This window comes from Phaeoacremonium minimum (assembly GCF_000392275.1).
Source record: "Phaeoacremonium minimum UCRPA7 unplaced genomic scaffold PA7_03_scaffold_155, whole genome shotgun sequence".
NCBI lineage: Eukaryota > Fungi > Ascomycota > Sordariomycetes > Togniniales > Togniniaceae > Phaeoacremonium > Phaeoacremonium minimum.
Window position 1 is genome coordinate 1 of NW_006921062.1, and position 25,763 is coordinate 25,763.

Genomic DNA, 25,763 nt, shown 5'->3' on the forward strand with positions numbered 1-25,763 from the left:
GCACCGTTCAGTTCAGTCATGGCGGGCGGGCGGGCGGGCATCTCTTCTTCGGAAGTTCACCACAACGACACGAAGTAGGGCTTGAAGACTGAGGTACAGTCATTTAGCAATTCGAGACACATCGGATGGTCATTGGCTCAATCTGCGTTGCTCAATGGCATCGGCATCCCATGAATGGCCCTGATCTCAAGCCTTAGCCGCGCGAGCATTAGTTAGTTATTCACCGTCGGGCTGTTCAGTTTGATGACCCTCTGCGCCTCGTGGAGACCCTCTCTCGAAATACCTGGTAAGCAACGACCATGCAGGCCCCCGGCAGGAGTTTCCGATGACTGGATCTTCGCCTTTCTTGCATTGCATTGTATTGTATTGCGCTGTATTGTCGTCTCTGTTCGCTTCGCGTCGAAACAGGGACCCTTCGACCTTCTAGACCTCGCCTCCCTCCTCCGCTGTGCTGCGGACGTTAGAGAACCGTCCTTGCATTCTAGATCCTTGGGTGGTGCATTCCGCACCTCCTGGCCGGCGAAGGTACCTTAGCCGCGACACTGGGGCTGCCACTGCTGCAGGAACCCAGGAACAGCAAGGAGACGGCGGGTGGAGATCGTCGGCAGGCAAGCCGGAAAGGGGTGGGTGGTGTGTGTGCAGTGCAGCCTTTTCAACAGGGCGATCATTTCGAAGATCATTCGCATCTACAAATGTTCCCCAGGTCTAAGCAGATGAAGTATTTCGTCGCCCGCCCTCGTGAACGGCACATAAATCCCGTTTCCAAAGATGCCCTTTAGAGAGTCCGTGCAGATGAACACAGGTCAATTCTCATTGATTTTGATAGTTGTTCTACCGCATGTACACACACTAGAAGAGAGATCCAGGAGTCGCGGTACATGCAGGGTCAATCTAATCGACACCGTTGATTCGCAGTCAGGGCATCACTTGCAAATATCCAGACAGATTCTCCGATTCGAATTCAGCCTACTGCACCCCGTGCTGCACGTACGGGAACCCCTGACCCATCGACGTAGATTTACTGTCCTGTGCAACAACTGCACACATCTAGGTACCTCCGTAATGCTTCTACGCAAACGTCCAAGCATCAGCCGCTTCTGGCCCCTATAAAACATGCACGCAGTGCGGGTATGAGGTCGGCCTCCATGCAAAAGAGACGGCATATTTCGAGCACGTCCTGTATATTCGTTTATGTGAAAAAGCTCCAGAAGAATCCGAACATCCGAAACTCCTACGTTCTATCAGTTCTATCTGGTGATGATCGTGTCCTCCGCCTCGGTATCCCTCGAGCGTGTCCATCCCGGTAGTCATGATGCGATCCGCATCTTTGCGCTCAAGGCTTGCAACGGCCCATGAAACGAGGGTACATGCAGCACGTGCGAACGGTGTGCTGGTTGGCAAGCCATGCTAGGAATCTCTCCAGGCCCAGACCGTAGCCACCGTGGGGAGACGTTCCGTACCTATATTAATCATTAGCAATTGAAGCTTGGCAACTGAACTCCAATTATGCGACTTACTTTCGCTGGTCTAGATACCAGTAGTAGGGAGCAGGGTCGATACCCTGCTTGTGGAACGCCTCCATGAGCTCGTCATAGCCCTCCATCCTCATAGAGCCGCCAACAATCTCGCCAACACCGGGCATGAGACAATCGACACTCTCAGTGACTCGAAGATCGTTGGGATCTTTCTTCATGTAGAAAGCCTTGATCTCGACAGGAAAGTGAGTCAAAAAGATAGGCTTGTTGATGGTGTCGGTCATCTTCCTCTCCGCAGCCTCAGCGATATCGTCACCAAAGACGTGCGGGTTGCCCTCCTCGTTGAGGATAGGAGGGTCTTGCGCGTTGAGCCAGTCGATCGCATCCGTGTACTTCATTCTCATGAATGGTCTGCTCGGCTTCTCGAAGGTGGGATTGAGGGCTTTGATGTAAGCGGCAATCTCCTTATCGTCAAGGACCATGTCGACAACGCTGCAGATGACGTCCTCCAGATGCTGGAGAAGATCCTCAAAGGAGATGAAATCCAGCTCGGCCTCAATATGGGTATACTCTGAAAGATGGCGACGGGTAAGACTCTTCTCAGCACGGAAGGACTTCTCGATACAATACACATCGCCCAAGCTTGGCAAAACAGTCTCCAAGTATAGCTGGGAAGACTGAGTCAGATATGCGTCCTCTCCGTAGTAGTTAAACTTGAACAGCGTCGAGCCTCCTTCGACCTGTGTTTGCACCAGAGCTGGAGGAGACACCTGTCTGATCTTGAGCTGCTTGTACAGATATCTGAAGGCAAAATCGACCTCTGATCGAATCTTCATTACCGAGGACGCGTTGTCGCCTCGGAGGACTAGATGCCTGTTATCGATCATGTCCGCCTCCCACGGGTCTTGGTCAGCAGAAATCTTGCTGGTGATGGCCTCTGCATCTCCAGGAGATGCACCAAGAACCTCATAGTAGTCAACCGCAAGCTCTCGGCCATCGGGGGCAGTTGCTCCCTCCGGCACCTTGCGCAGCTCACCGTACAGGGTTAGTGCTGTACCCTGGGCAAACGTCAATGCTTCGTATGTGCTGGTGAGAGGTCCTGCCGGGATGACACATTGGAGATGGCCATAACCGTCAATCAGAGTAATGAAGGTAGCCTGCTTCTGTGCTCGGAGACGGTGGATTCTGCCAGAAACCTTGACTCTTGTACCCTTAGTCTCCGCATCTCCAAGCGCAACATCCTTCTGGTCGATTCTGAGCTTGACGGCCTTGGGTAGTGAGCTGTCCTCGCTGATTGTGATTTTCTTCGCGTTCTCCAGGTTCTTGGCGCGCTGTTTTCTCCGCTCCTCCTCGGCGGCAAGAGTCTGCTCTTGCTTCTGGAGCTTCTTCTTGTGCGCCTCGAGAGCAGATTGGGCCTTCTTGACGGCGGCCTTGGCAGGGTCCTTCCACAGCAGTCTTCCGGACGGGTCGCCATCTGGTCCCAGTGCGCCTGTTGTAGAGGCACGGGTGAGGTATTGCTTCGTGGGCTTGCCGAAGTTGGCGATGTAGGCATAGGCAAGGGACTTGTAGGGCTTTGACTCAGAGCCGTCGGCGGTGCTGTCGTCCACGCCAATGTCGGTGTCGATGTAGCTTTTGTCGTCGGACTTGAGCCGCTGGGCTAGTTCTTGTACTGCCGCCATTGTGTACTGCTGTTCGTCTCGTCTTGCGACTCAATTGGCGAGTCGGTTGCGGAGAGATAGTCTGATGGTTGATATGGCGGGGAGGTCGTTCTTGGTGGGGGTTTTGGCCAAATTTATTATTTGGTGGTGAGCCGTGTAGTTCGGGTGGGGTTCGTCCGTAGCCCAAAGGTTTGACTCACCAGTGATTTTCAGGGGCCTATCACTTCGACAAATTTCGGCCTGAAGCAGCTGGGAGTTTCACGCAGCCCGAGGAGCCTTATCAGAATGTCTCAATTGATTTCTAGGAATCTTATCCCTAGTTTTCCCTATGCCGGCTTTACGCGAGTGGTATGTAACCGATGACACGGGCGCATATCAGACCATCTCATCCCCAAGCCTGGGCCATCGCTCCTTATATAATCTCCAGCTCATATCATACGGTGAGCCGGTCTAAGCTGACTCACTATCGACATACAATGACTCTGAATTTTGAAAGGAGAATCTGAGCTTCCTCAGAGTTCATCCTTCGTCCTCTCCTCCTGCTCTTCAGAGCTAGCCGCGCTGACCTTGCCCATTTCCTGCATTCCCTTCTTCACCATCGAGCTCAAGATCTCATACACAACCTGGGCACCAGCCAGTGCTGTCTCCTCTCCCTGACCCTGATACGCGGGAGCAACCTCGACCACGTCTGCGCCCACAACATTCAGGCCCTCGATGCCTCTCAGGATGCGGATCAGCTCGCGGGTCGTCCAGCCGCCTGGCTCAGGGGTGCCGGTACCGGGGGCAAATGCCGGGTCGAGCACGTCAATGTCTACAGATAGATAGACGGGGTCGTCACCAGGCAGTGACTTCAGAATGGACTGGATGACGCCCGCGGGGCCAATCTCATCGATGTCGTCGGCCACGATTCGGACCCAATTCTGCTTGGTGTCGTCCTCAAAATCATCCCAGCCGTCTCCGGACAGCCTGGTGCGTAGACCGGCGTGGACGGATGGCAGAGAAGTATCGTTGATCAGCAAACCCTCGTTACCTGCTAACCAAAACATGGAGCCATGGTTGAAGTGTGCCTGATCCGATGGCCAGCTCGAGGGATACTTAGCCGGGTGCCAGGTGTCAAGGTGAGCTATAGCATGTCAGTGTAAGTTTTCTCCGAAGCTTAGCATCCGGGCCTCTCACCGTCGAAATGCAACACTCTCAAAGGCTTGCCGTAAGCAGCATTTAGCGCGCGCAGGGCCGGCAGAGCCAAGCTATGATCTCCGCCTAGGGTGATGAGCTTCGGCTTCTGCAACAAGGGGGAGACAGTTCCTCTGCTTCCGAGCTCCTTGTACGCCTCAGTCATCTGCAGCAGGGCGACAGCATTGTCCATGGGCGTGATGGGAATATCGCCGCAGTCGATGATCTTAGCCCAGTTCTGGTAGGGGTTAATGCTCGCTCGCGGGTTGAAGCCCCGGAAGCTTGTTTGCCTCGACGATGCCTGGCGGATTGCTCGTGGGCCGAATCGTGCTCCTGAATACTGTTTAGCCCCTGAAGTAGACATTGTAGATATTCTCATGAATCCATGATGTTGTTGTCCGACCCGGCTTGCAAAGTACGGATAGAGCCTACTTCAAGTCGAACCTGATTCCCAGATCCGATGAAGTATACAGGTTGAACTTACCCGGGCGATAGCTTACTGCCGTATCGAACGGCGCTCCAATGATAGCAATATCAAAAAGCTCCGTCGGGTCCGTAAGACACTTGACATGTCTGAGATGAGCAAAGCTTCCGATCCCAGCAAATCCCCACTGTGTAAAACATTGTCAGCTCGTTGTCTCATCAAATCTCCTCGCAAGTGTCTCCCGTGCCCGAGACAGTGTAATTAATCGATGGTGCATTACGTTTGTGATACTCCGAGTGCAGCTGCACAGCAACTTTGCTCTTCTTGTATGCACCAGCTTCCTATAGACTCACCTCCATGCCCCATTTCAACTCGAGCTCCTCGAGCTCCTCCTTCGTCCACACCCTGTCATCTTTGTGGTGGCCGCCAGCACAAGCCGCCGCGCAGGAAGCGAGGGCCAGAAGGAGAAGTGACCTCATGATAGGACCAATTCTAGTGTAAGTGGCTCCGGGGCACCAGGGGCGATTGGGAGTTATGAGCAATTCCTCAGACAGCAGTGTCTACCAGTGCAAAATTTCACAAGCAGTGAAACAGAACAAGAGAGGACGTCTCTCCTCGAGGAAAGATATACCCATAAGATTTACGAGATTCCGAAAGCTAAGATACCCCATTCTATGACCAAATGCCGAATGACAGAGCGGATCCCGCAAGCCGCCAATGCGCAGTCAGTGAGGTACTGAGCCAGCCCGGCGCCCTTCCCACATATTTTTTTGGCGGCGGTGGCCGCGACTCGTTGCAGTGTTGGACTTGGCTCGATTCGAGGAAGCCCACTTCGTGGAGATATCCTGTCGCCGCATAATTGGCCCGTTGAGGCTTCTAAACTCCACCTGGCTATGCTTTGTCCCTAACGTTTTTTCACCTACCCCCAAGCCCACGAGCCATTTTCGGAAGGTAGAGCCTGAGACGAGGTAAGCCATAGCGAGCACCACACGTGATGGCTATTGGATCGCATTGCAAGTTGTGGCACCTTGTTATATATGAATTGAACTTCCTAGAGTCAGTGTTACTACTTCTGTTGGCATTTCCACCCGCTGTGTGTTGCCAATGCATGTCAGACTGTCAGCCGTGGGAAGTAAAGCAGCTGCCAGACTACGCAATGTGCACCTTCTCTAGCTGTACGTCCTAAGTCATCGGGTTCTACGATGTGCTTATATTTCCGCGAGCTGGAAGCTCTAGCTGGGTGAGTAGAGAGTTTTCACGACATGGGGCGCGTGGAAATTGGACAATCCAAATGATCAATTGCACTCCAATCGCCAAACTGTCCTATCGAAGATCCAGCCCGCATTTATGTGAATTTCCCGCCCCAAAAATGTAGAAAGAAGCAAGAAAAAAGAGACGATGGAGACCAGGCGGAACAGAGGCCTGAAGAAAAATGGTTCGAAGAAGATTCTCTATCTGGTGTCGAGGGGGGTAAAAAAAGGCTCGAGAAAAATCACTTCCAATTAAGGAGCGAATCTCGTATGCAAGTCTGCTTTTTGCCAAACTCTCTCCGCAAGAGACCTGTCTGTCGTTTTCGGCAACAGAAATTGAAAGCTTTAGAAGGCAGGCCGTTATAAATCCGCCCTCTTCAGCTTCCACCTCTCTCTCGTGAACCAATCTAGAAAACCATGAGAATCGGCCGGCAGGTCTCGAATTCGGCATGTGTTACCGAAGAATATGCCGCTTCCATGGTCTTGCATGCTGAAGAATGTGACAGGGCCAAGTGAGCCCATACCACGGGGCTTCTATCAAAGCACGAGGCACTTTTTGGACTTCTTCTTGGGCGCTGGTGGCTCCAAGGCCGCAACGATTGCCTGTGAAAGTGTAAGCAACCCCGATTTCTTCCATACCAAAAGGCACCGCGTGGGTCATTCGTACCTCATCAAACACATCCTTCAACTTGTACTGCGTCAGGGCACTGCACTCAACGTACTTAACCGCGCCCAGGTCCTTAGCCATCCTCTCGCCGTCCTCCTTCCGCACTGGTGACATCTTCTGCTTTGCCAACTTCTCCCGCACACTCGGATCGTCCCGTAGATCTACCTGCGTGCCAACAATTAGGCAGGGGACGCCAGGGCAGTGGTGGTGAACCTCGGGGAACCATTTCTCGCGGACGTTTTCGAAGGAAGCGGGTGATGTGACACTGAAGCAAACGAGGAAGACGTCGGTTTGGGGATACGATAGCGGTCGCAGACGGTCGTAATCTTCCTGACCGGCAGTATCGAACAGGCCCAGGGTATACGGCTCATCGCCAATCCTATTGATGCCAATTCGTCAGCCTTCAAGTGACAGCCATGATCAGAAGTGGGTTCGTGTGGTTCGGCGAACGTAACCCATGCGATGCATCCAACATCGATTGAGGTTCATCCAAGGAATTAGAGAGGAATGGCAGGTTGTCCTTACATTACGGTAACCGCATAGTTGTCGAAGACTGTAGGGACATATTCTGAAGGGAACTTGTTGGTTGTGTAGCTGATGAGGAGACATGTTTTGCCGACGGCACCGTCACCGACGACAACGCATCTGCAGAGGACAGAAGTGATTAGCACGAAGTCTCAAGGAAGCAAATATGTCCAGCTTGGTGTTTGTGACGCCGTATTCGGCCAGGTCTAAGGATGAAGGTCCGGACCCCGAAGGCGTCCAGGAAGCGCAGTCCGTAATCAGGCAGCAGACAAGCCAGGATGCACGGGAGGGCGGGTGAAGGTGATACGCACTTGATTGTTGCGACAACCATCTTGAGAGCGAGACGTGCTCCTCTACGGGAGCAGCCAAGGGGTGTTGAAGGACAGACGATGCAGCGGGTGTGCCTGCAAGAAGCTGTGATCGTCTTATCGCGAATTGCTCGACCAGGGCGATAGTGAGAAAGGGACCTGGACTTTTTTTTGACCCTGCTGCTGCTGCTGCTTGCTGCTTGCTGCTTGCTGCGCGGTTGACGGCAGGCGGGCGGGACAATGCAAGCGGATGTAAACTCGAGGGAATATCGGCGCGGGAAAAAAAAAAAGAAAATCAACAAGATCAATGGAAATGAAGGAAGGTAGGTCAGTCAGTCAGAAAAGTAAGTGAGTACGTGAGTAGGCACGGTACAGGGCTCGGCGAATAAATGAAGGCTTTCTCCGCGCGACGCAGAAGATGATGAGGTGGATGTCGTTGGGGGGTGGGAGGTCAGGTAAGGTAGGTAGGTAGGTAGGTAGGTGAGGCAGTACCTAGGTAGGCAAGTAGTGGGTGCGGTAGGTAATTCAGCCTTGTAAAATTGGGTTTCACTGAGGCAGTCGGCCCAGCACACGACTATCTACTGCACTAACAAGTGCAAGCGCACTCACACACATACACACACACACACAACTCGGGACAAGGGAGACTGGGAGATGAGAGGCGGACAGAACAGAACAGATGGGGGACTGGAGACTGGGCTGGGGCAAGTCAGTGAAGAAACAGCGCCAGCAGCAGACGGACGGTGCCCTGCCCTGACCCGGTATCCGTAATTTCAGACGACGACAAAGGATTGGTAGGACGCTGCCGATTGCTGCGGACGGCAGCCTGAATCTTTGTTGGCCGTTAGCGGGCGGCGCTGCCTCATTCCCAGAGCCCAGAGGCCAGAGGCCCAGAGCAAATACCTGGGGGGGCATTGGGACCACCCAGACTCGCCATCATGATGAGGTGACGGCCACGCCAACTGACCTCTAGCTCAACCTTGGAATTGTGACGATAAGAGATGGGTACCTCATTGTACCTTGCCTGTGCAGGCCCAAATGCTCACCCGACAGGTATCGGAATGGTCACCGCACAAGCGTCTCCCTAACCGGAACCTGAGGACAGGCTTGGGATTAAGGGATGCCCCCAACTCCACTCGTCAGAGCTGCAAAGGCACAGAGAGTCAGAGACACGCGCCAGCAAGCCCATCGATTGAGATTATTGGGCTGAAGAGGATCAGAAGGGTCCAATGCCAACAGGGTACTGTAGGAGGCAGGTCTTCATTTCTCACGACATTTCATTGCCATTGTGCATCAACTGTGGCATTTATCTGCACAACTTTTGCCTACACTGAGCCAAAGACGCTGCTCTCTCATATCTCACGATAAGTAAGTTGGTGTTAGTTACAATCTAACATGCTAGCAACGCGAACAGTCTAGCTGCCAGTCTCTTCATCCTATCCCTGTTGCTAAGAAGAGTCTCTAGTCCTCTGTCTAGATAACCATAGTGACACTGTGCTTGGACTGAAAAGACGCAGTCAAAATTGTCAGCCAGCCTCTAAATTGCACCATCCTGTCTCGGCCGACTGACAATCCCCCCCTGGGCTGAAGTAAAGAGAAAGGAGTATTACCACCTTGCGAGAATGTACATTGTTGGGTGGTGAATGTAAGACTGTACGCCGGAAGACCCTCAAGACGTATGGCAGGCTGAAGGATGCCAACTCGACAATATTGATCACTTCCATCGAGGAAGTAATAAGAAACTGCAGTACGTGTACAACGTGTCTCGCCTAATAATAACAGGGACCATGTCGACGAGTCGTCTAGTCATGGACCCCGTCGATGACCTGCAGCTATCCAACCAGGCTGTCTGCCCCGACTTGGCTGGTCTAGCAATCAATGCTGGGGCTGACACTGACGTTTTGTTTGATGACGATGCCTCTGACCACGGCCATAGGTCCAAGTCTGGACGGCCTGTTCTCACGCATTGATAGACGCCTTCGTTTCTTCATCATCTGTGCCATCTCACGACGTACCGCGTGAAAGAGACCTGCAGAATATTCTACTAGGTACCTAGGTAGGGATCAGACGCGTCTTGGCAGGGGCCCAGTTGGCGGATGTGGCATAGAGAGGGTGCGGATGCGGGTGCTGTTGGAGGCCGGCCTGCATCGTTCTTCGATGCTTCCATACCTCCCTCCCCGACCTACCAATATCCCAGTCCAATATAGCACCGCGAGTCTGTTCCACTGGGCTAGTAGGGGCCTTGCAGCCATCACAGCGCCCCATTGCATGTTCGTCAATTAATCCGTATATCTATCACCCTCTCGACTTCGAGAGGACTGACTGCACGATAAGCTGGCTTACACAACGTCAAAAAGGCGCCCCCTTGCCCTGCCAGACCCACCGAGATATGTATGACAGTGACTGCACCGCAGCTGCAGTTCCAGCTCCAACGCCGCGTCTGCGCCATGCATCAATCTTGCCAGACTAGCGTGCTGCAGAACCAGCTGCCAGATTCCGTGGCATTGTTCTGCTATACCCGCCCTTCGAAACGGCATCTGAAACTAGAAACTTAGCCAGGAAAGGCAAGCTGGAAAGCCTCGTTCTTCACCTCGCCGAATCGAGTGCTGGACTAATTGTCTCTTGACGCGTCCCGCGCAGACGGAGGTCATAGCGACTCGGCAATTATTATCCACTGTTATCACAGTCGACATTGCTGGGCCTATCGGGTCATCGATGGGTAAGGTAAGGGTTGTTCTCGGAAACTGGATGCAGAGTGCTTGTTCAGGTGGTAAGTAAAGTATCCTCTGTAACATTGCGTGCTGCTGGCGATAACTATGGCATCACTACGAATAAAGGGACATTCAAATATTCAGCAGAATTGCTCAATGAATTTAGCTCAAGAAGACATTTTGTCATGATAGGTAGAGCAGAGAATAAAGACAGGAGGTCACAATTCCCTTAATCATCCACACTTCCAAGCGGACTGTTCTGACTACTGGACTAATGTCTCCACACCGTTCGCCTACCGCAGCCACACCACCAACCTTCTTCACCGTGGCTTGACTTCTAGGCAACATAAAATCATCCGCATATGCATTCTCAACGCATCACCTACGTCAATGTCCGCATGCTTGCTGTTACACAAGACCAAATTCATTATGGCCCATCTTGACATCGATCTTCTATTGGAGCGGTATCTCACCTTAGTGGACGAGTATACAAAGTTGCGATCAAAACTGAACCAGCTTCAAGTGGACATCTATCAAAACATCGCGCGGGCGAATTATTCGGCCGAGAGGGGCATCAGATATGGCCCTGATCTCTACGACGAGCGTATGCAAGCGGTGAGGCAGCTCAATATCGCTGTCGGTGAAGATAATGTGCCTTCATTCGAGATTGGGTTGAGCCAGGCGGAGGTCACGGACGACGTCAAATCTGACAGCCAATCCAATGATGACGGGCAGGAGAAACCTACTCAGAAGCCCAAGGATCCTTTACGGTGGTTCGGAGTCCTGACTCCCATGCCTCTTCGTGTGGCTCAGAAAGAAGCCATAGAGGCCGTCGAGGACATCGTTCCGAAATTGGTGTCCATCAACGCAGAGATGATTGAGGTTGAGATCCAGGTCCGGCGACAGAAGAAACGTCGTGCAAAGACAGAAGCCATTGCGATGAAGCAGCGCGGAGAAGAAGTCACACGTTCAGAAGTTGAAGCATGACGGCACTCAACGGCGTTGTGTTAATCTCAGAGCATTCAATTGGGAGCCAAACTTTTCAAACTATTCAAGATATCCCCAAAGATTGTTCAAGCTCTCGGCCAAACTTGGGTGTGCCCACACTGCTGCCTCCATGTCATACCATTTCAGTCCTCCCATCATCGCTGTCTGCATGATAGCCATTATCTCTCCTCCTTCGACACCCAGACAGGTGAACCCCAAGATTTCTCCTGTTTCTGCATCAACGGTAGCTTTCATGAGGCCCCTCGTCTCCTCGGTCTCGATTGCCCTCGCAACATAGCTCATGGGCATCTTGGCAGTCTTGTACTTCCTCCCGCTAGCCTTCAAGTCACGGTCATGCAGCCCAACATGGCCAAGCTGTGGGTCAGTGTACATCACGTACGGTACCAGATTTCGAGACTTGGAGGCAGACGTCGTGTTCATTTTCGGGGTTGTGGATGGTGTTGCTTCCGGAAGGAGGTTCGCGCGGATGACTCGGAAGTCATCGTAGGATATATGCGTGAAGGCCGGGCCACCGTGTGCGTCTCCCAGGCCATAAATTCCCGGAGCGCTAGTTGCAAGCTTCTCATCGACAATATAGTGTCCTCTTGAGTTTGTCTTCACTCCTGCCGCCTCTAAATTGAGCGTACCCGTATTGGGGATGCGACCAGTTGCAAGGAGAATGTGACTTCCCGCAATGGAGATCGTTTCGTTGGAACTGGTCTGGATTCGTAGCTTAAAGGATGACCTATCGTCCTCGCTCTTGGAAATGGACGTTGCACTTGAAGAGAGATGGACCGTAATGCCGTCCTCTTTCAGAATTTCGAGCACGATTTTCGCAACATCTTCATCCTCTCTAGGGACGAGTTGGCTTACGCGTTGTACAATGGTGACTTCAGCGCCGAGTCGTCTAAAGAGTTGCCCAAACTCCATGCCAATATAACCGCCACCCAGCACAACCAAGTGGCTAGGCACCTCCCCAAGTTCCATGATCGATGTCGAGTTGAGAACTCTCGTCTGGTCGATGTCGTCCAGGCCCGGGATGTTGGGCCGAGAGGGCCTCTCGCCAACATTCAGAAGTATGAGGTCCGCAGTCACACTCTTCTCCTCGCTGCCGTCCGTCATCTTCACAGCCAACGTCTTCGGACCGGTGAATCTAGCCTCTCCCCTCAAGACATCCACACCGTTCTTTACAAGCCTAGACTCTCCCCCTTCGCTCCAGCTGGACACGATATCCCGCTTGCGTTGCCGGATTTTCGTCATGTCCACTCGGACGTCCCCATCATAGCTGACGCCGTAGTCCTTGCTACGGCGGGTGAGGTACGCTGCTCTACCGGACGCGATCATCGTCTTAGTCGGGGTGCAGCCCTCATTGATACATGTCCCGCCTATGTGTGCGCGGTCGATGATTGCCGTCTTGCGACCGGCATTCGCGAACGCGGAGGCAAGCGGTGTCCCGCTCTGGCCGGACCCAACGATGATGGTGTCATATCGTGTAGTTGCAGACATGTTGAAGTTGGACCCGTAGTAGCGGAAACTGGTGACTTGTCTTACACGGACTCTTGTAATGAGACGTTCGAGAGATCTGCAACCTAGTTTTACTGCAATGAGTGTCATCCAGGATGTTGAACTATAACACAGAATTAAGAGAAGTCACTCCGGCTCTGTGAATTCCCAGCATCAGAAATATGTCTCGTAGATGGTCTTGCAACTTTGAGCTGGAGTCCTTCTTTATACTTTGATACTATAGTGAACCCCTCACGGCCCCGCGAACGCCTCCAACCCGCTGAGTAAGCCCTGCTGTGTAAGTGAAGATCCTTTCGTCACTGTGCGGTTGCTTTAGCTCGGTGTGCGAGGCTATATCGGAGAGAATTGTAGGTCGTGTCAAATCGAAAGTGCTAGGGTTCTGTAATTGGCATCGATCAATGGGGAAGGCATGTTTATCCTATTGATTGCAATCGTCGATTATTGCCACCACCGGCTCATTACTACACTGACATGAATTCTAGAGTAAGTCTATGTACTATGCAACGTCTTTTCTTGTGTTAGCAAATTGTCTATTACCGCCTGAGTGTCCTTGACTCCGTCATCAATTAACGATCCTTCGATCCATCCGACTTGGGATCTGTGGTGTGGGTTTGATGCCACCATGAACGATCACCTATCCTTCAACCTGAGCGCAAAATATATTTGAGACTGCGACGTGCTCCCGTTGTCGTTTGAGTTGAGTCAGCAATCGATGAAGCCTCTTCAATAGCCAGCCGGCTCTGGTTTCTCGGGGAAGGCGGAAGCGTCGCGGTTCGACCTGCACTGTTGTTTCCAGTCCTGAGGGACGAACTTGTCCACGATCGACTTGAAAGCCTCCTACAGAATAGTATTAGTGACATTTGCGTGAATGTGCATCATGGTGAAGGGTTTACTCACTAGAGTACAGAAGCTCTCATCTCCCTCAAGGTGATTTCCGGGGGTCTTGCAGCCGGGGATGGTCATTGGCTCATCGTTGTATCGTAGTCTCACGTAAAAGCCGTCCAGCTTCTTCTTCTCAGCAGGACTCAACTTCTCGCTTGGTTTACGTCCGATGCTCGGCGGGGGCTTGCCGGCTGATGCTCTTGCAGGGAAGAAGGAGCCCAACCATCCCGGCTTTGACGCAGCAGCAACATCTGCAGTGGTGATGGCTCCGACTTCCTCGACAGTTGAGGGAGTTCCGGCCTTGCGAAATAGCTCGATGGCAATATGGCTGGTGAAGGGCGGCCACTTGTTGGTCTCGAAGGCGCCGAGACTCGAGAGCACTGCGGCGAGAGTTGTGTCATGGCAGCCGCTCATGCCAAACTTAATCGCGGTGTTGCCCTGACCAGCGGTCTTCATTAGCTCATACTCGCCATCAGCCGTGGTCTTCTCGACGCTGCCGACCATGCGGGCGGTGACGTCTCCGAGTAGCGCGCCGATTCCCAGCATGCGATACTCTTTGGATTCCTTGTATCCGCTGTACCACTCCTCAACACCGATCGTCTCGATGATCTCGCGACCCTTCTTGTCATAGAACTCTTTAGGTAGTCTAGTTTCGGGTCCGTGAGCCAGAGTAGCATTGATGGTATCCATAATACCGGACAGACGAGGGCGTCCATCGACAGCCACACGCGGGGAGTCAGGTGGCATCCACTTGCTGTAGAGCTTGTTTACTATAATTCTCTAGTTAGTCTCTACTGGGCCATCACGGACACAGAGTTGAAGTCGCCAGGGTGACGTAGTCGGAGGACAGCTTTGGTCGAATTTGGCTGGGCTCCTTTTACACCGCCCTGACCGTTTCATCCTCTAGAGATTGCTTACGGTACTCCATCTCTTGGGTTTTGTTCCAACGGTCAGCCGTACGCTGAGCGAAGGCTCTTGAGAGAGCTGCAAACCGACGACAGTTCCCATCGTTCGGGAAGAGCGTCTCGTCGCTGTTAGTACGGATGATGATGGTTGGAGCCCGGAAGGTGCCGCTCTCACTCCCTTCACGCGTTGCGGTCGGGTAGAGGGCTGAGAAAGTTTGTTGGAGAGACTCTAGTGCACGAGGCACAGGTGTAGATCTCAAGTAGAGGAAGTCCGTAGAGCTGATGGTCTTGGGCAAGAAACCGAGGCGGTCCACATAGAGGGTCCGGAGACGTCTGCCCAACTCGTATGTAGAAGCTCGGCCCAGGTCGGTCAAGCTGCCCATGTCGCACACATCATCTAGCTCCCCAGCTGGGCCAGTAGCGATAACGGGCTCATCATTCGCTCCGAACGTCTCCAGGCGCCGCTTCCATTCTAAAGTCGAGTACGATCGTCCGATGCTGTTCGCACCACCTTCAAGCACAGCAGATTTCAATTGCCGTACAGATGAGCAATATGGCCAGAACGCTCTGAGGCCCGCATTCTGAAAGCGAGCTGATACCGGTGTACGCTCGCCATGGCGGAGGAGAACCTGGACGAGTTGCAGCTCCAATCCCGCCGGGTAGAGCTTCCGGAGCTCCTCGTCCGTGTAGGGCACACGAGGCTGGAGAGAGGTCATTGTTTACCACTGCTGCAGGTTGCCGTCACCTTGACTTCACCTATCTTTGTAGCAAACAAACGGTTGCTGAGCCGAGAACGTGCCGTGAAGCAGACGGGACCACGCTTGTGGCTCCAGCAATCTTTTGATTTGGTTCCCAACAACGTGTGGGAGGCCTGCGTGGACGGGCTCTTGAATTGTGAATGTAGGAAGAGAAGGGGAAGTTCAATTAACGAGTACGTGACTCGAAGTTCGCGTTACTATACATTGGATTAAAGCGGGCGGCCTTTCACGGCCAATGACATCGGGCGGTCCGAGAAGGTGTTCAGCATCGTGGCAGGAATAACGGGCCTAACCGGGGGCCGAGACACCGATCACAGGCCGGAATCACCAGCGATTGGGTCGATTAGGGGTCCACTGAACAGCTTACAGTGTGCTGTTCCAGCGGAGCTACGCTTTTCGGACAGTGCACCTTCAAAATTTCAAGTCCACTGAGAAGCATCGCAAGGCTCTCTTCATCATCGCAACATACACACTCCCTGGATAGCGTGGACAAATTGATAGCGATGCTAACCATACTGTCTTCGAAGCAAGCACTGTCGCCGAGGAAGGAAATATGAGGGAACAACGGGCTATTTGCCTGGCTTGCCGCTCAAAGCTGCTTGTCACGGCTTTATCGCAACGTCGACCTCAATGGCCCTCATCGGTCGGGTTCACCAACACTGCCAGGAACTCGACATCCTCTGCAGTGGCAGCAGCTCCCGATGCCGTCGAGTCTCAGCAGCATGGCGCTGATGCCGCGCCGGGCGCACCATCATCTAGAGCAGCGAGAGCCAATAGTCACGGCCGAAGCCCATTGATGGGTGCTACAAAACACAGAGCCAGACCCGTACCCCGAGATGACCGACCGAACACACTGGCAATGTTTCAAAGCATCGTTAAGGACCGTGCTGTCGGCTCAGGCCCTGCCTCTCCAGCTCCACGTCTAAGCATGAATCTCTACAACGACCTAGCGAAGCTGCATGTGATGTACAAGAATGAAGACGCCCAAACATGCTACAAGTTCTTCTCGACCCAAATACTTCCCAATATCGAAGTGGATGGGCGAATACCGCAGGTTGTGAAAGAAAACGCTGCGCGAATACTGGGGAAAGTGTCCATGGCGAAGCAGAAAGACTTTGATGGACAGGAATTACCATCAGTTACGGAGATCACCAGAAACCTCCGAGATCTGGGACTCATCTCCCCGCAAAAATGGGCACCGCTTATTCTAGGTCTAGTTCAGCATCTCTGTGCCATGAGCACATCTCCTGATGACTATTCGGCGATCGAAGACTACGAAAACGCTCTGGCAAGGAGAGAAATATTGCTCCAGGACCTTGTCACCGCCTGGAAGGCGTTCAGCCTCTGCGGCCTTTCGCACCTACGGACTCGGGAGGACAGAGGGTCGGAGGAAGAATTTCGGTTTCCACGCGTCGAGAGCCGTCGCCTGGCAGAATATGCGAGGCGGAAGGATACCATCTCCGCAGTTGCTCGTCTGTTTCCTCAGTTTGCAATCCTTCAGTTACGAGAGGTTACAGTGGCGGCACTGGGCACGTTTGCGCTCCTCACTGATGAGGCTAAGACGAACCCAGCAGTCCGCAAGAATGCGCGTTTATTTCTCGGCCAACTTGCCCGAGTTTTGGCTGCCGTACCTGTCGATCGTGATGCTCTCCACGAAATGTTTCGACGGCACCCCGACCTATGCCACTACGTATTGGCACGGTGGCCAGATGTGCTGAAAACGCTCAGGACACGTAACGAAGACACAAGTGACGCTTCAGTTATCCATAGGCCAAGTTTCTCTCAAGCTTTGCACGAGAAGAAGATAGGTTCGGTTCATAAACAAATTGGACAGGCACTGAGAATGCGTAATCTGCCAACCCTGGAACAAGCATGGCTCAACTTTTGGGGCAGTAATCAAACAGGCGATCCTGAAGAGAGCAAAATCAAGGACATCCGCGAGAATCCTTTATTATTCGACTACTTTATCATGACGTTCACGGCAATGCGTCGTACGGATAGAACAGAACAAATTCTGCACTGTATGTCCCTCGTCAATATCAAACCAACGGTCAGCACTTGGACGTCTATGATGGAAGGCTGCAAGCGTGCACGAGACCCTGTGGGCATTGAGACTGTTTGGAACAAGCTGCTTACAACGGGGAAGAAGCTCGACACGGCCTGTTGGACGGCCAGAATATCCGGATTGATTGAATCCGGAGAGCCTGACGCTGGTATCCGGGCGTTGGACGAAATGGCACGACGATGGAAATACGCGGAGCAGAATGGCACGACTGAATATGCTGTGAAGCCGAGCATCGAACCCGTCAATGCGGCAATAGCTGGCCTGCTCCGCCTCAATGCCACTACAGCTGCTCGAAAAGTGCTTGCTTGGGCATCTCAGCAAGGTATTGAACCTAATATCATAACCTACAATACCCTTCTGCGACCAATGATTCGCCAAGGGTTGACAGAAGAAGTGGGAACCATCTTTAAAATGATGAAAGAGCAAGGTATTCAGGCCGATGTTGCAACATTCACAATTGTCCTCGATGGCTCTCTGAGCCAGCTAGATGAGCAGTCTTCAGAAAAGCAAGTCGAGACTGTGATGCGGGTTCTTTCTGAGATGGAAGCCGCAGGGATCGAGGCGAACATGGAAACATATGGCAAAATGATGTATCTGTTGCTGCGTGAAGGCGACAGGGCCAGAGACTCGGTCAAGGCCGTCTTGGCGCATATTTGGGGCAAGGGCTTGGAGCTCAGCTCCCATATCTATACCATTCTGGTGGAGCACTACTTTTCTCGCGAGCCTCCCGATCTGGATGCTGTTAGAGATCTAATCCAGAGCCGTGGCCTGGTAAATAAGAGCGGCACCACTGACCTTGTATTCTGGGAACGAGTCATCAAGGGGTATGCCCATGCGGGCGATACAGCTAGCGCTATGGACATTTTCGAGAGGATTGATAGCTTTGGTGCTGCAGTTACTCTTTCTACCCTGGAGGTCTTGCTTCGGGCTTTGGTTCATTTCCGAGAGGCGGAACAGGCACAAAAGCTTGTAGACACGGTTCTGTCCCACCGAGACCGCTTCATGTCTGACACCACCGGGAATACTGACTCAAGGTTCTGGAGGCACGGTTTTTGGGGCTTTGCCATGGACAACGGCCTCGTCAGAGAGTCATTGCTTAGAGACTCTCGGTCGAATGTAGAATAGACGCCAAAGTTCCCCTCCTATCATGTACAATCCAACATAGACTCGTTATAATACCTGTAATCATGAATACCATCAACGCCAAACCTGACCTTCCCTGAATGATTACAAAATGGCCGGCATGACCACTTCGTTGTGAATACATTGAGCAAGAGGCCCCCTTTGCCCTCGAGTATGTCAAACTCGTTTCATTCGGTTTCATCCATCTCGTCGCCCTTTGAGCCCGACTTGCCCAAGAGAGCGACAACCTTCTCTAGGCCTTCAACTTCCCCTTTGGCAAGTTTACGGCCTTCGCCTTGCCATTCGCCGTCCCGAACCTCTCCATTCTCTCCCAATTCGAGACCACGCACGTTCTCTAGGTGCTTGCGAGTCGCACCCTCTACGTACTCCAATCGCTCCCTCCTCCAGCCCTTCTTGCCATCGTCGACTGTCTCTGCATCTGTCGCGCCTCCTTTCAGATCTGGCATCATATTGCGTAGTGACGTCGACAGCGCCCTGAGCGCCTGCAGCTGTGATAGAGTAAATGCAGTAGTTGTTGTGAAAGGTGTCTCGGCATCGCCGTCCGCCAGGTCTCCCTTCTTTTGCAAGAAACCAAATGTGTGAGTCGACTCTGTAGTGTCCGGATCTTCTTTGACCAAGGGTCCTGACAAGGAGCTCCTCTCGCCCGCCTTCACCTTGCCTCCAACCAAGCCCCTTAGCTCCCCGAGGAGTGCCTCATTACGAGCCTTCTCGGCATGCAACATGCAATTGAGCTTCTGCGACGCCTGCAGCCTCCGACGCAAGCGTGTCACGGAGTCCACGCTGGGATTGTCAGGGCTTTTGAGGTTATCAAAGTTTAGGCCTTCGTAGTGACCCAGGCGGATCCAATCGCGGTCTTCCGGCTTCACGCACAGGATGTTGCGCATCACATAGAGCTCGAACTTGTCGAAGTTGCGGTCGATGCTGGCGCATAGCAGCGTTTCGAGCTGGTGAGTGCCATTCTCGATCTCATGCCGCGCCGCCTCCTCCATGCTCGGCTGTGAGCTGGCTGTTTTGGCATTTTGTTTGGATTTGGACGACTTGGCCTTGAATCCTATGTGCTCGACGGGTGCATTGAGGAGTCCTTGCTCGACACTGTTCAGTGCCCGCTCAGCAAGGATGTTGATGCTGTTAATGATGTCGTCGAGCAAACTCTGTCACCGGATTATCAGTAATTTGATTGATACAAATTATTGTTCTGCAATATACGTACGACTGGAGGGTAGCCGAAGTGCTCCGTCAGCAGCTCAGTATCTGGTTTCGAGGGCGTGGTCATTTTGCATAGTTGTTCGCATTTATTCTGCCCACTGCTTGAGGTCCTCCATACAAGACGCGACAGACGCGACTGCTATCAACACGAAGTTTTAGTGGTTCAATTAGTGCCTGAATCGCAAGGTGTCTAGCTAGGGTCGTGCTGGAAAGGGCCCCTGTAGGCGAACTTACGTCACGCTACACAGCCCCCTGTAGGGGAGGGGCACCACCAGGAACGTCTCTGGGCCTTTTATCATCCCGCATCTTGAGACCACCACGGTCACTCCTTTATTCAACCGCAATTCCGCCAGACACTGTAGTCATTCTGTCGAGCAGCACTATCAATCATGGCGTCGGCCAAGTTTAAAGAGCTCAGAAAGGGTGCATGGCATCCAGAGAAGCCAGGCCAGAACCTCCGGCAGCAGGTGGTCAGTTCAATGGACAACCATCCCTCGTGACGACGGTTGCTGATCTTCATAACAGACAGGCATGTTCGGTAAAGGCAAGGCAGAGGAGGAAGAAGCCCGTGTCGCCCGACCACTGTCATCACTCCGAGATCCAGCCAGCTTTGCTCCGCCTCCGAAACGTGTCGGCACGCCCGGCTATGTACCCCCGGCAGCGTCGCCTGCACCCTCTGCTTATGCACCCTCCGCCTCTGTCCCCTCCGCTTCAGATTCGTCTACGTCCTATCAGCCGGTAGCGCCATCACGACCTTCTACGCAGCCATATCAGCATGCCCAAGCTGCAGAGCCACCTCCTCCCGCGAAGCCATATCAGAAGGGCCCATACCAAGTCCAACCCTATCAGCATAAGTATCAGCAACCCCAGCAACAAGCAGAGCCGGAACCAAATCCAGACGATCCACCTCCTCCGCCGAAGCCATTCAGAGTTGACACCACTGGCCTGAATACAGCTGGTCTGCCACCTCCTCCTGCTCACAAGGACCGCAGGATCCCCGGCCAGGAGAGCAGTCCTTCTCCACCGACCGGCAGCGTCGCCCCTCCGCCGTATTCTGCCAGCAGGCCTCAAGCACCGAGCCTCCCTCCACGATTACCGCCACGATCGACTCCCGGTTCCCCCGCCCCAGCCCTGTCACCCCCTCCGCCGGTGCGACCACCAGTGTCCGAGACGCCGAGCCAAGGTGGACTCTTGAACCAGGGCGCCATCAACCGCCTCGGTGCTGCAGGGGTCTCGGTACCCGGTCTTGGAATTGGCAAATCGCCGTCACCGGCACCACCATCAAGGCAAAATGTCCCGAGCCCGAGCCCGAGCTCAGGCAATGCTCAGTTGAGCGAGTTGCAAAACCGATTCTCGAAGCTAGGAACGTCAGGAGGGACCAGCGAAGCCCCAGCGCCGGCTCAAGGAACAACATGGGCTCAGAAGCAAGCCGCTTTGAACACGGCGTCGAATTTCAGAAAGGACCCCAGTTCGGTGTCTATTTCAGATGCTAGGTCAGCGGCATCTACGATGAACAACTTCCGCCAGCGTCATGGCGATCAGGTCACAGCCGGGGTGCAGAGTGCCAGCAATCTGAACCAGAAGTACGGAGTGGCAGATAGACTGAACAGTTACGGCGTAGGCGGCAATGGGGCTACCCAGCCATCCAGCTCGTCTTCTGCTGCACCAATTTCTCCAGGGATCTCTGCGGCGGCTTCAGTCCTTGGCAAGAAGAAGCCCGCCCCTCCACCGCCGAAGAAAAAGCCCGCCTTATCGAGCACAGGAGGGACGACAGCAGCAGGTGGCGATGACGGGCCTCCTCCGCCAGTACCTTTATCGACAAGGCCACAATTCTAGCAATATCTTCAATTTTGGGTAGGAGTTTGTACGAGGCAGCGATCGCCCTATTGCTTCAAGGGACTTTGCAAGAATGAGACATTCAATTCACCGGCATAAGGTATGGTGTGGAAGCATAGGCACAGTACTATCAAGGTGGTTCGAAATATTGGATTATAGGCATCAATTCATCATAGGCAATGATTGCCTTCTTCAGTGATATTGCTTTTCCATAAGATATATGCCGAGGTCATGAGTTGGTCGCAAAAGAGATCTATGCGGGGCTTGGAATGCGAGGATCAAAGACAAGAGGAACACAGTCCCACAAGACCGACCCCTTAGACCTTCATCTCGGAGAGACCGTGCTTCCAAACAACGACATAGGGAGTGGTACCGTCCTCACGGTAGTTGAGGAGGACAACCCTGAAGATTTCAAGTTAGCAAACAATTTGGCCTATACCACCAACAATTGGACGAATTACTTACATGGCATCGGGATCCATGCTCTCGCCAGTGTAGAACTCGTAATCCTTGAAGTTGGGGATCAGCTTATTCTTGACAAAGTTGGAAGCGCCAGTCTCGAAAGCCTTGATCTCCTCGGCGGACTTGCCAGCCTCCTGGAGCTTAGCCTTGACAGCCTTCATGTAACCTATAGCAACACGTATTAGCGACCCATTTCAGAACGGGCGGCGGACAATAATATTCCGTACCCTTAAGGTAACCCATATATGCCTTCTTGTCGAAGGAGGTGGACTGAAGACGGAAAGAGTAGACAATGTTGTTGACCTTAACGGCCTGGTCCTCGACACCCTCGTCAGCCTCCTCGGCGGAAGCGTTGGCGCCAATGTCTAAATCGGATGTATTAGAGTTGTTTGCAAACGAACAGCGTGACAGTTAGTTACGTACCGACTTCGACGGCACCCTCAGTGATCATGGCACAGTCGGCCTCGTAGACGATGCCATCGACCTCCTTCAGGTCGTACGAGTCCGAGATAATCTCGTCTCCAGAGATGATATCCTAGAGGGCGGGGTAATCAGCTAACACGTTCTCGACAGACCAGACAACTCGGCAAAGAATCGGGAGTAGGAGAATACCTTGTAAATGATCATTTTGAGGGCGGTGAGAAGATCTCGGAAAAGGTAGAAGAGAGTGTCGGTGTCGAGGACGAAGTTTTGGTGAAGGGAGATCTAGACACCAGAAGAGGGACCACGAAGTGGCATAAAATCGAGGAGGAAAAAAAGTGGTTTGGCGGGGCTCCAGCCGCTATGCTTGACAGGGCATAGCGTCCTCTTATCAACTGCAAGTAAACAGACATCTCTCTTCACGTGTATCAAAGATTGTGCCTCAGGCACCACTTAGAGTTTGCCTCGCCCCTGGACGGCTGGACTCTTCCCAAATGCAGATCAAGCCACTAACAGCCCAATGCAGTGTGCTGAACAGCCCGACAGCCCAGTGCAGGGTCTTCTAGCGTAGCCTGCCTTATACCGAGGAGCTAGGCAGCTCGAGTACCGCCAGCACTAACTTACTCTCACGCTGCAGGCCATACCTTACTGTTAGGGAGGCAGGCTTGCTCTCTCCTTGTCGACTGTCGCCACTCCGGCTAGGCCGGCCGTTGAATTGCATTGGCATTGAGCGCGGTTGCGGTTGCTGCACTGCAGTTTTCAGTACTGCATAGTAAGGCGCGTCTTGTCTGACAGAAGCTGACATGCACTCATTCATTTAACAACACACGCACATCTGTCCACATTCCACGACTCTCAGTCTTGAGTTGGATGATATAGACCGAGAAGCCAATTCAAGCCAAGTCAGGGGCATTCTGTTAGCGATCAGCATTTGGATCGTGCTGGGTCCATTTTACTTTGCGCCTGATCTTGAAGAAGCAGTGGTTCGATGGTTCGAGGGTGTGGCGAGAACAGGAGACTCTCGGCCAGTGCTTGTCCCCCAAGCGAAATTGGTAGCCATCCGGGACTTCCATTCTGCCCGGCCTAAAAAGGAGCTCCGAACTACATCCCGTCATTCTCAATCTTGAAACTTCTCCATTCCCCTCCATCCACTCACTCACTCATTCAGTGTTTTTCGCCTCTCTCCCTCCCTCATTACAGCGTCGGCTTCTGGTGCTCTCCTCATTGGAGTCCTAAACATCAAGCCGCAACCGACCAGACTCGACACCCTCGCATCGACCTTCATCGCGCAGTCATGGTCGAAACGGCCGCCACCTTCAACATGGCGAATGCGACAATGACCTCGGAGCTACCGCCTTTGCCCGAGTACACCCTTTCCCCAATGCCCGATCTCCTGCCCTTCATCTCCGACTTTTGGCTTTCCCTACTCGCGCCGCACATCTGCTACTGGGCCGTGTCAATGGTTTTCCACATTATCGATATCTATGATTTGTTCCCTCAGTATCGCCTCCATACCCCCGAAGAGATCGCACAACGGAATCTGGCATCACGATGGCAGGTGGCGCGCGACACCGTCCTCGAGCAGATCATTCAGGTCTGCACCGGCGCAGTTCTGTCTTTGACCGAGGATGTACAGATGGTCGGAAAGGAGGACTATGATGTAGCTGTCTGGGCGACCCGGATTCGCCTGGCCCAGCGCGCATTGCCCACGATGCTTCGCGTTGTCGGTCTCAATGCTACGGCTATCTCAAAGAGCATGTCCGCCTCGCATCCCTTGCTCGCCGGAGCTCTTGCCGGTGGCCACTATCCGTTCCTGACGACATCGCTCGCCGGGGCTGCCGGCTCTGCTCAAGTCGTTCCAGCCTTTGCTGCGTGGGAGCTGAATCTCGCCAAGGCAATCTACTGGGCTCTCATTCCGGCCTTCCAGACTTTGGTTGCTGTCGTCTTCCTGGATGCATGGCAATATTTCATGCACCGAGCCATGCACGTGAACAAGTGGATGTACAGTATGTTCTCCTAAGCCCACCTATTCTCACTTTGTGGTGATTGCTAACCTTTGTGCAGCTCACTGGCATGCCAGACACCACAGACTCTATGTTCCCTACGCATACGGCGCTCTGTACAACCATCCGGTCGAAGGCTTTTTCATGGACACACTCAGCGCCGCCTTTGCCTATAAGGTCTCCTTCATGACCCAGAGAATGGGCATATACTTCTTCGCCGCCAGCATGATGAAGACGGTCGATGACCACTGCGGCTATGCCCTCCCGTGGGATCCGCTGCAGAGGATGTCGAGCAACAACGCCGCATACCACGACATCCACCACCAAAGCTGGGGCATCAAGACCAACTTCTCCCAGCCGTTCTTCACCGTCTGGGACAAGTTACTCGGAACCATGTGGGAGGGCGACACCAGCCTCAAGTATGCCCGCGGCAAGGCCAATGCGGAAGCAAAGGCTGCCAAGAGCAAGACGGCTAAGGCCCAATAGATAATTGCGGTCACTTGTGTCCAAATGGACCTCATCTGACGGCATGTTCGATTCCATGTCACTCGTTTGGGTTTGCTTGTATTTGGGTCAGATAGGCCTTGTTCTTCCGCGGAGGTGTTTGGATTGCGCGATCAAGGACACCATGAAAAGGCCGGGGCATCGGGATGGCGTTTCTTCTGTCTCTTTTACACACACAACAGGGTCAGCTTTAAAGGGCAGATTGTCCTCGGGATGGGACATGGAAAAACTGTGTAAACAACATATTGGCCTCGCCCTATAGGGGAGCGCTTTGCCGGTGGGCTTGCAGACGGTCGATACTTGAGAGGTGGTCGACTTGACTTCTGCTTCTAAGTAATGATAATACTATATTCACCTTGACGTTCGTTGGTCAAAGCTCTGAACACATCCATCCACATATGAACCTGGGAAATTAAAGTGATATTGTGCATATTGCAGTAAGGGGCTCGGATAGCATCATTCTGACAGCTGGGCATCGGGCATCGATAAGATTTTTATCTAATCGATCAGTAGGATTCGGTTAACTTTAAATATAGGGGCAAATCCCTCGTTCAGGGGCTGAGTTATACGCTCCTTCACCAGGGCGATAAGCATTAGTTTGATAAGAGCATCGAAACCTCCTCGACAAGATATTACCACCTTTGCAGACATTGATGGATCTATGGTGATAGATACAATCTTCGAAGCCTTGATGAGTATCGTGGCTCCCAAGATCTTGTATCCCTACCCTTGGGGAATGACCGTTCATTATCCGAGTCGAGGTGCAAAGGGGTTGGTTCGTGCCACGCTTTGGTGTATGGCTGGCTGGTCTTCCTATACCAGGAAAGGATACGTGGAATATGAGGGTAGAGAAAAGGAAATGCATTAGGAAGAGGGA

The 25,763-nt window shown here is 53.0% G+C and overlaps 10 protein-coding genes across 10 annotated transcripts; 3 read left to right on the plus strand and 7 right to left on the minus strand.

Moving 5' to 3' along the window:
* Window positions 1-1,333: 1,333 nt before the first annotated feature.
* On the minus strand, window positions 1,334-3,154 carry UCRPA7_2210 (putative asparaginyl-trna synthetase protein; the record flags this gene model as incomplete). Its single annotated transcript, XM_007914782.1, has 2 exons — window positions 1,334-1,460; window positions 1,518-3,154. The coding sequence occupies 2 exons, from the start codon at window positions 3,152-3,154 to the stop codon at window positions 1,334-1,336; spliced, it is 1,764 nt and encodes a 587-aa protein (XP_007912973.1).
* A 491-nt stretch (window positions 3,155-3,645) lies between these two features.
* On the minus strand, window positions 3,646-5,209 carry UCRPA7_2211 (putative mitochondrial precursor protein; the record flags this gene model as incomplete). The annotated part of the gene is made up of 4 exons (XM_007914783.1): window positions 3,646-4,256; window positions 4,310-4,639; window positions 4,791-4,917; window positions 5,084-5,209. 4 exons carry the CDS (start codon window positions 5,207-5,209, stop codon window positions 3,646-3,648), a joined length of 1,194 nt encoding a protein of 397 aa, XP_007912974.1.
* Window positions 5,210-6,517: 1,308 nt separating this feature from the next.
* Window positions 6,518-7,503, minus strand: UCRPA7_2212 (putative cell division control protein 42 protein; the record flags this gene model as incomplete). Its single annotated transcript, XM_007914784.1, has 4 exons — window positions 6,518-6,583; window positions 6,648-7,026; window positions 7,173-7,292; window positions 7,484-7,503. 4 exons carry the CDS (start codon window positions 7,501-7,503, stop codon window positions 6,518-6,520), a joined length of 585 nt encoding a protein of 194 aa, XP_007912975.1.
* Window positions 7,504-10,581: 3,078 nt separating this feature from the next.
* Window positions 10,582-11,178, plus strand: UCRPA7_2213 (hypothetical protein; the record flags this gene model as incomplete). The annotated part of the gene is made up of 1 exon (XM_007914785.1): window positions 10,582-11,178. One exon carries the CDS (start codon window positions 10,582-10,584, stop codon window positions 11,176-11,178), a length of 597 nt encoding a protein of 198 aa, XP_007912976.1.
* A 60-nt stretch (window positions 11,179-11,238) lies between these two features.
* On the minus strand, window positions 11,239-12,684 carry UCRPA7_2214 (putative fad-dependent pyridine nucleotide-disulfide oxidoreductase protein; the record flags this gene model as incomplete). Its single annotated transcript, XM_007914786.1, has 1 exon — window positions 11,239-12,684. One exon carries the CDS (start codon window positions 12,682-12,684, stop codon window positions 11,239-11,241), a length of 1,446 nt encoding a protein of 481 aa, XP_007912977.1.
* A 741-nt stretch (window positions 12,685-13,425) lies between these two features.
* On the minus strand, window positions 13,426-15,205 carry UCRPA7_2215 (putative histidine acid phosphatase protein; the record flags this gene model as incomplete). Its single annotated transcript, XM_007914787.1, has 3 exons — window positions 13,426-13,539; window positions 13,600-14,354; window positions 14,503-15,205. The coding sequence occupies 3 exons, from the start codon at window positions 15,203-15,205 to the stop codon at window positions 13,426-13,428; spliced, it is 1,572 nt and encodes a 523-aa protein (XP_007912978.1).
* Window positions 15,206-17,678: 2,473 nt separating this feature from the next.
* UCRPA7_2216 (putative glutathione s-transferase protein) lies at window positions 17,679-18,437 on the plus strand (the record flags this gene model as incomplete). Its single annotated transcript, XM_007914789.1, has 1 exon — window positions 17,679-18,437. One exon carries the CDS (start codon window positions 17,679-17,681, stop codon window positions 18,435-18,437), a length of 759 nt encoding a protein of 252 aa, XP_007912980.1.
* A 185-nt stretch (window positions 18,438-18,622) lies between these two features.
* UCRPA7_2217 (putative mis12 domain-containing protein) lies at window positions 18,623-19,728 on the minus strand (the record flags this gene model as incomplete). The annotated part of the gene is made up of 2 exons (XM_007914790.1): window positions 18,623-19,606; window positions 19,666-19,728. The coding sequence occupies 2 exons, from the start codon at window positions 19,726-19,728 to the stop codon at window positions 18,623-18,625; spliced, it is 1,047 nt and encodes a 348-aa protein (XP_007912981.1).
* Window positions 19,729-21,814: 2,086 nt separating this feature from the next.
* On the minus strand, window positions 21,815-22,586 carry UCRPA7_2218 (putative translationally-controlled tumor protein; the record flags this gene model as incomplete). Its single annotated transcript, XM_007914792.1, has 5 exons — window positions 21,815-21,899; window positions 21,963-22,125; window positions 22,187-22,324; window positions 22,383-22,494; window positions 22,572-22,586. The coding sequence occupies 5 exons, from the start codon at window positions 22,584-22,586 to the stop codon at window positions 21,815-21,817; spliced, it is 513 nt and encodes a 170-aa protein (XP_007912983.1).
* A 1,114-nt stretch (window positions 22,587-23,700) lies between these two features.
* On the plus strand, window positions 23,701-24,868 carry UCRPA7_2219 (putative sphinganine hydroxylase protein; the record flags this gene model as incomplete). Its single annotated transcript, XM_007914794.1, has 2 exons — window positions 23,701-24,385; window positions 24,444-24,868. 2 exons carry the CDS (start codon window positions 23,701-23,703, stop codon window positions 24,866-24,868), a joined length of 1,110 nt encoding a protein of 369 aa, XP_007912985.1.
* Window positions 24,869-25,763: the final 895 nt, after the last annotated feature.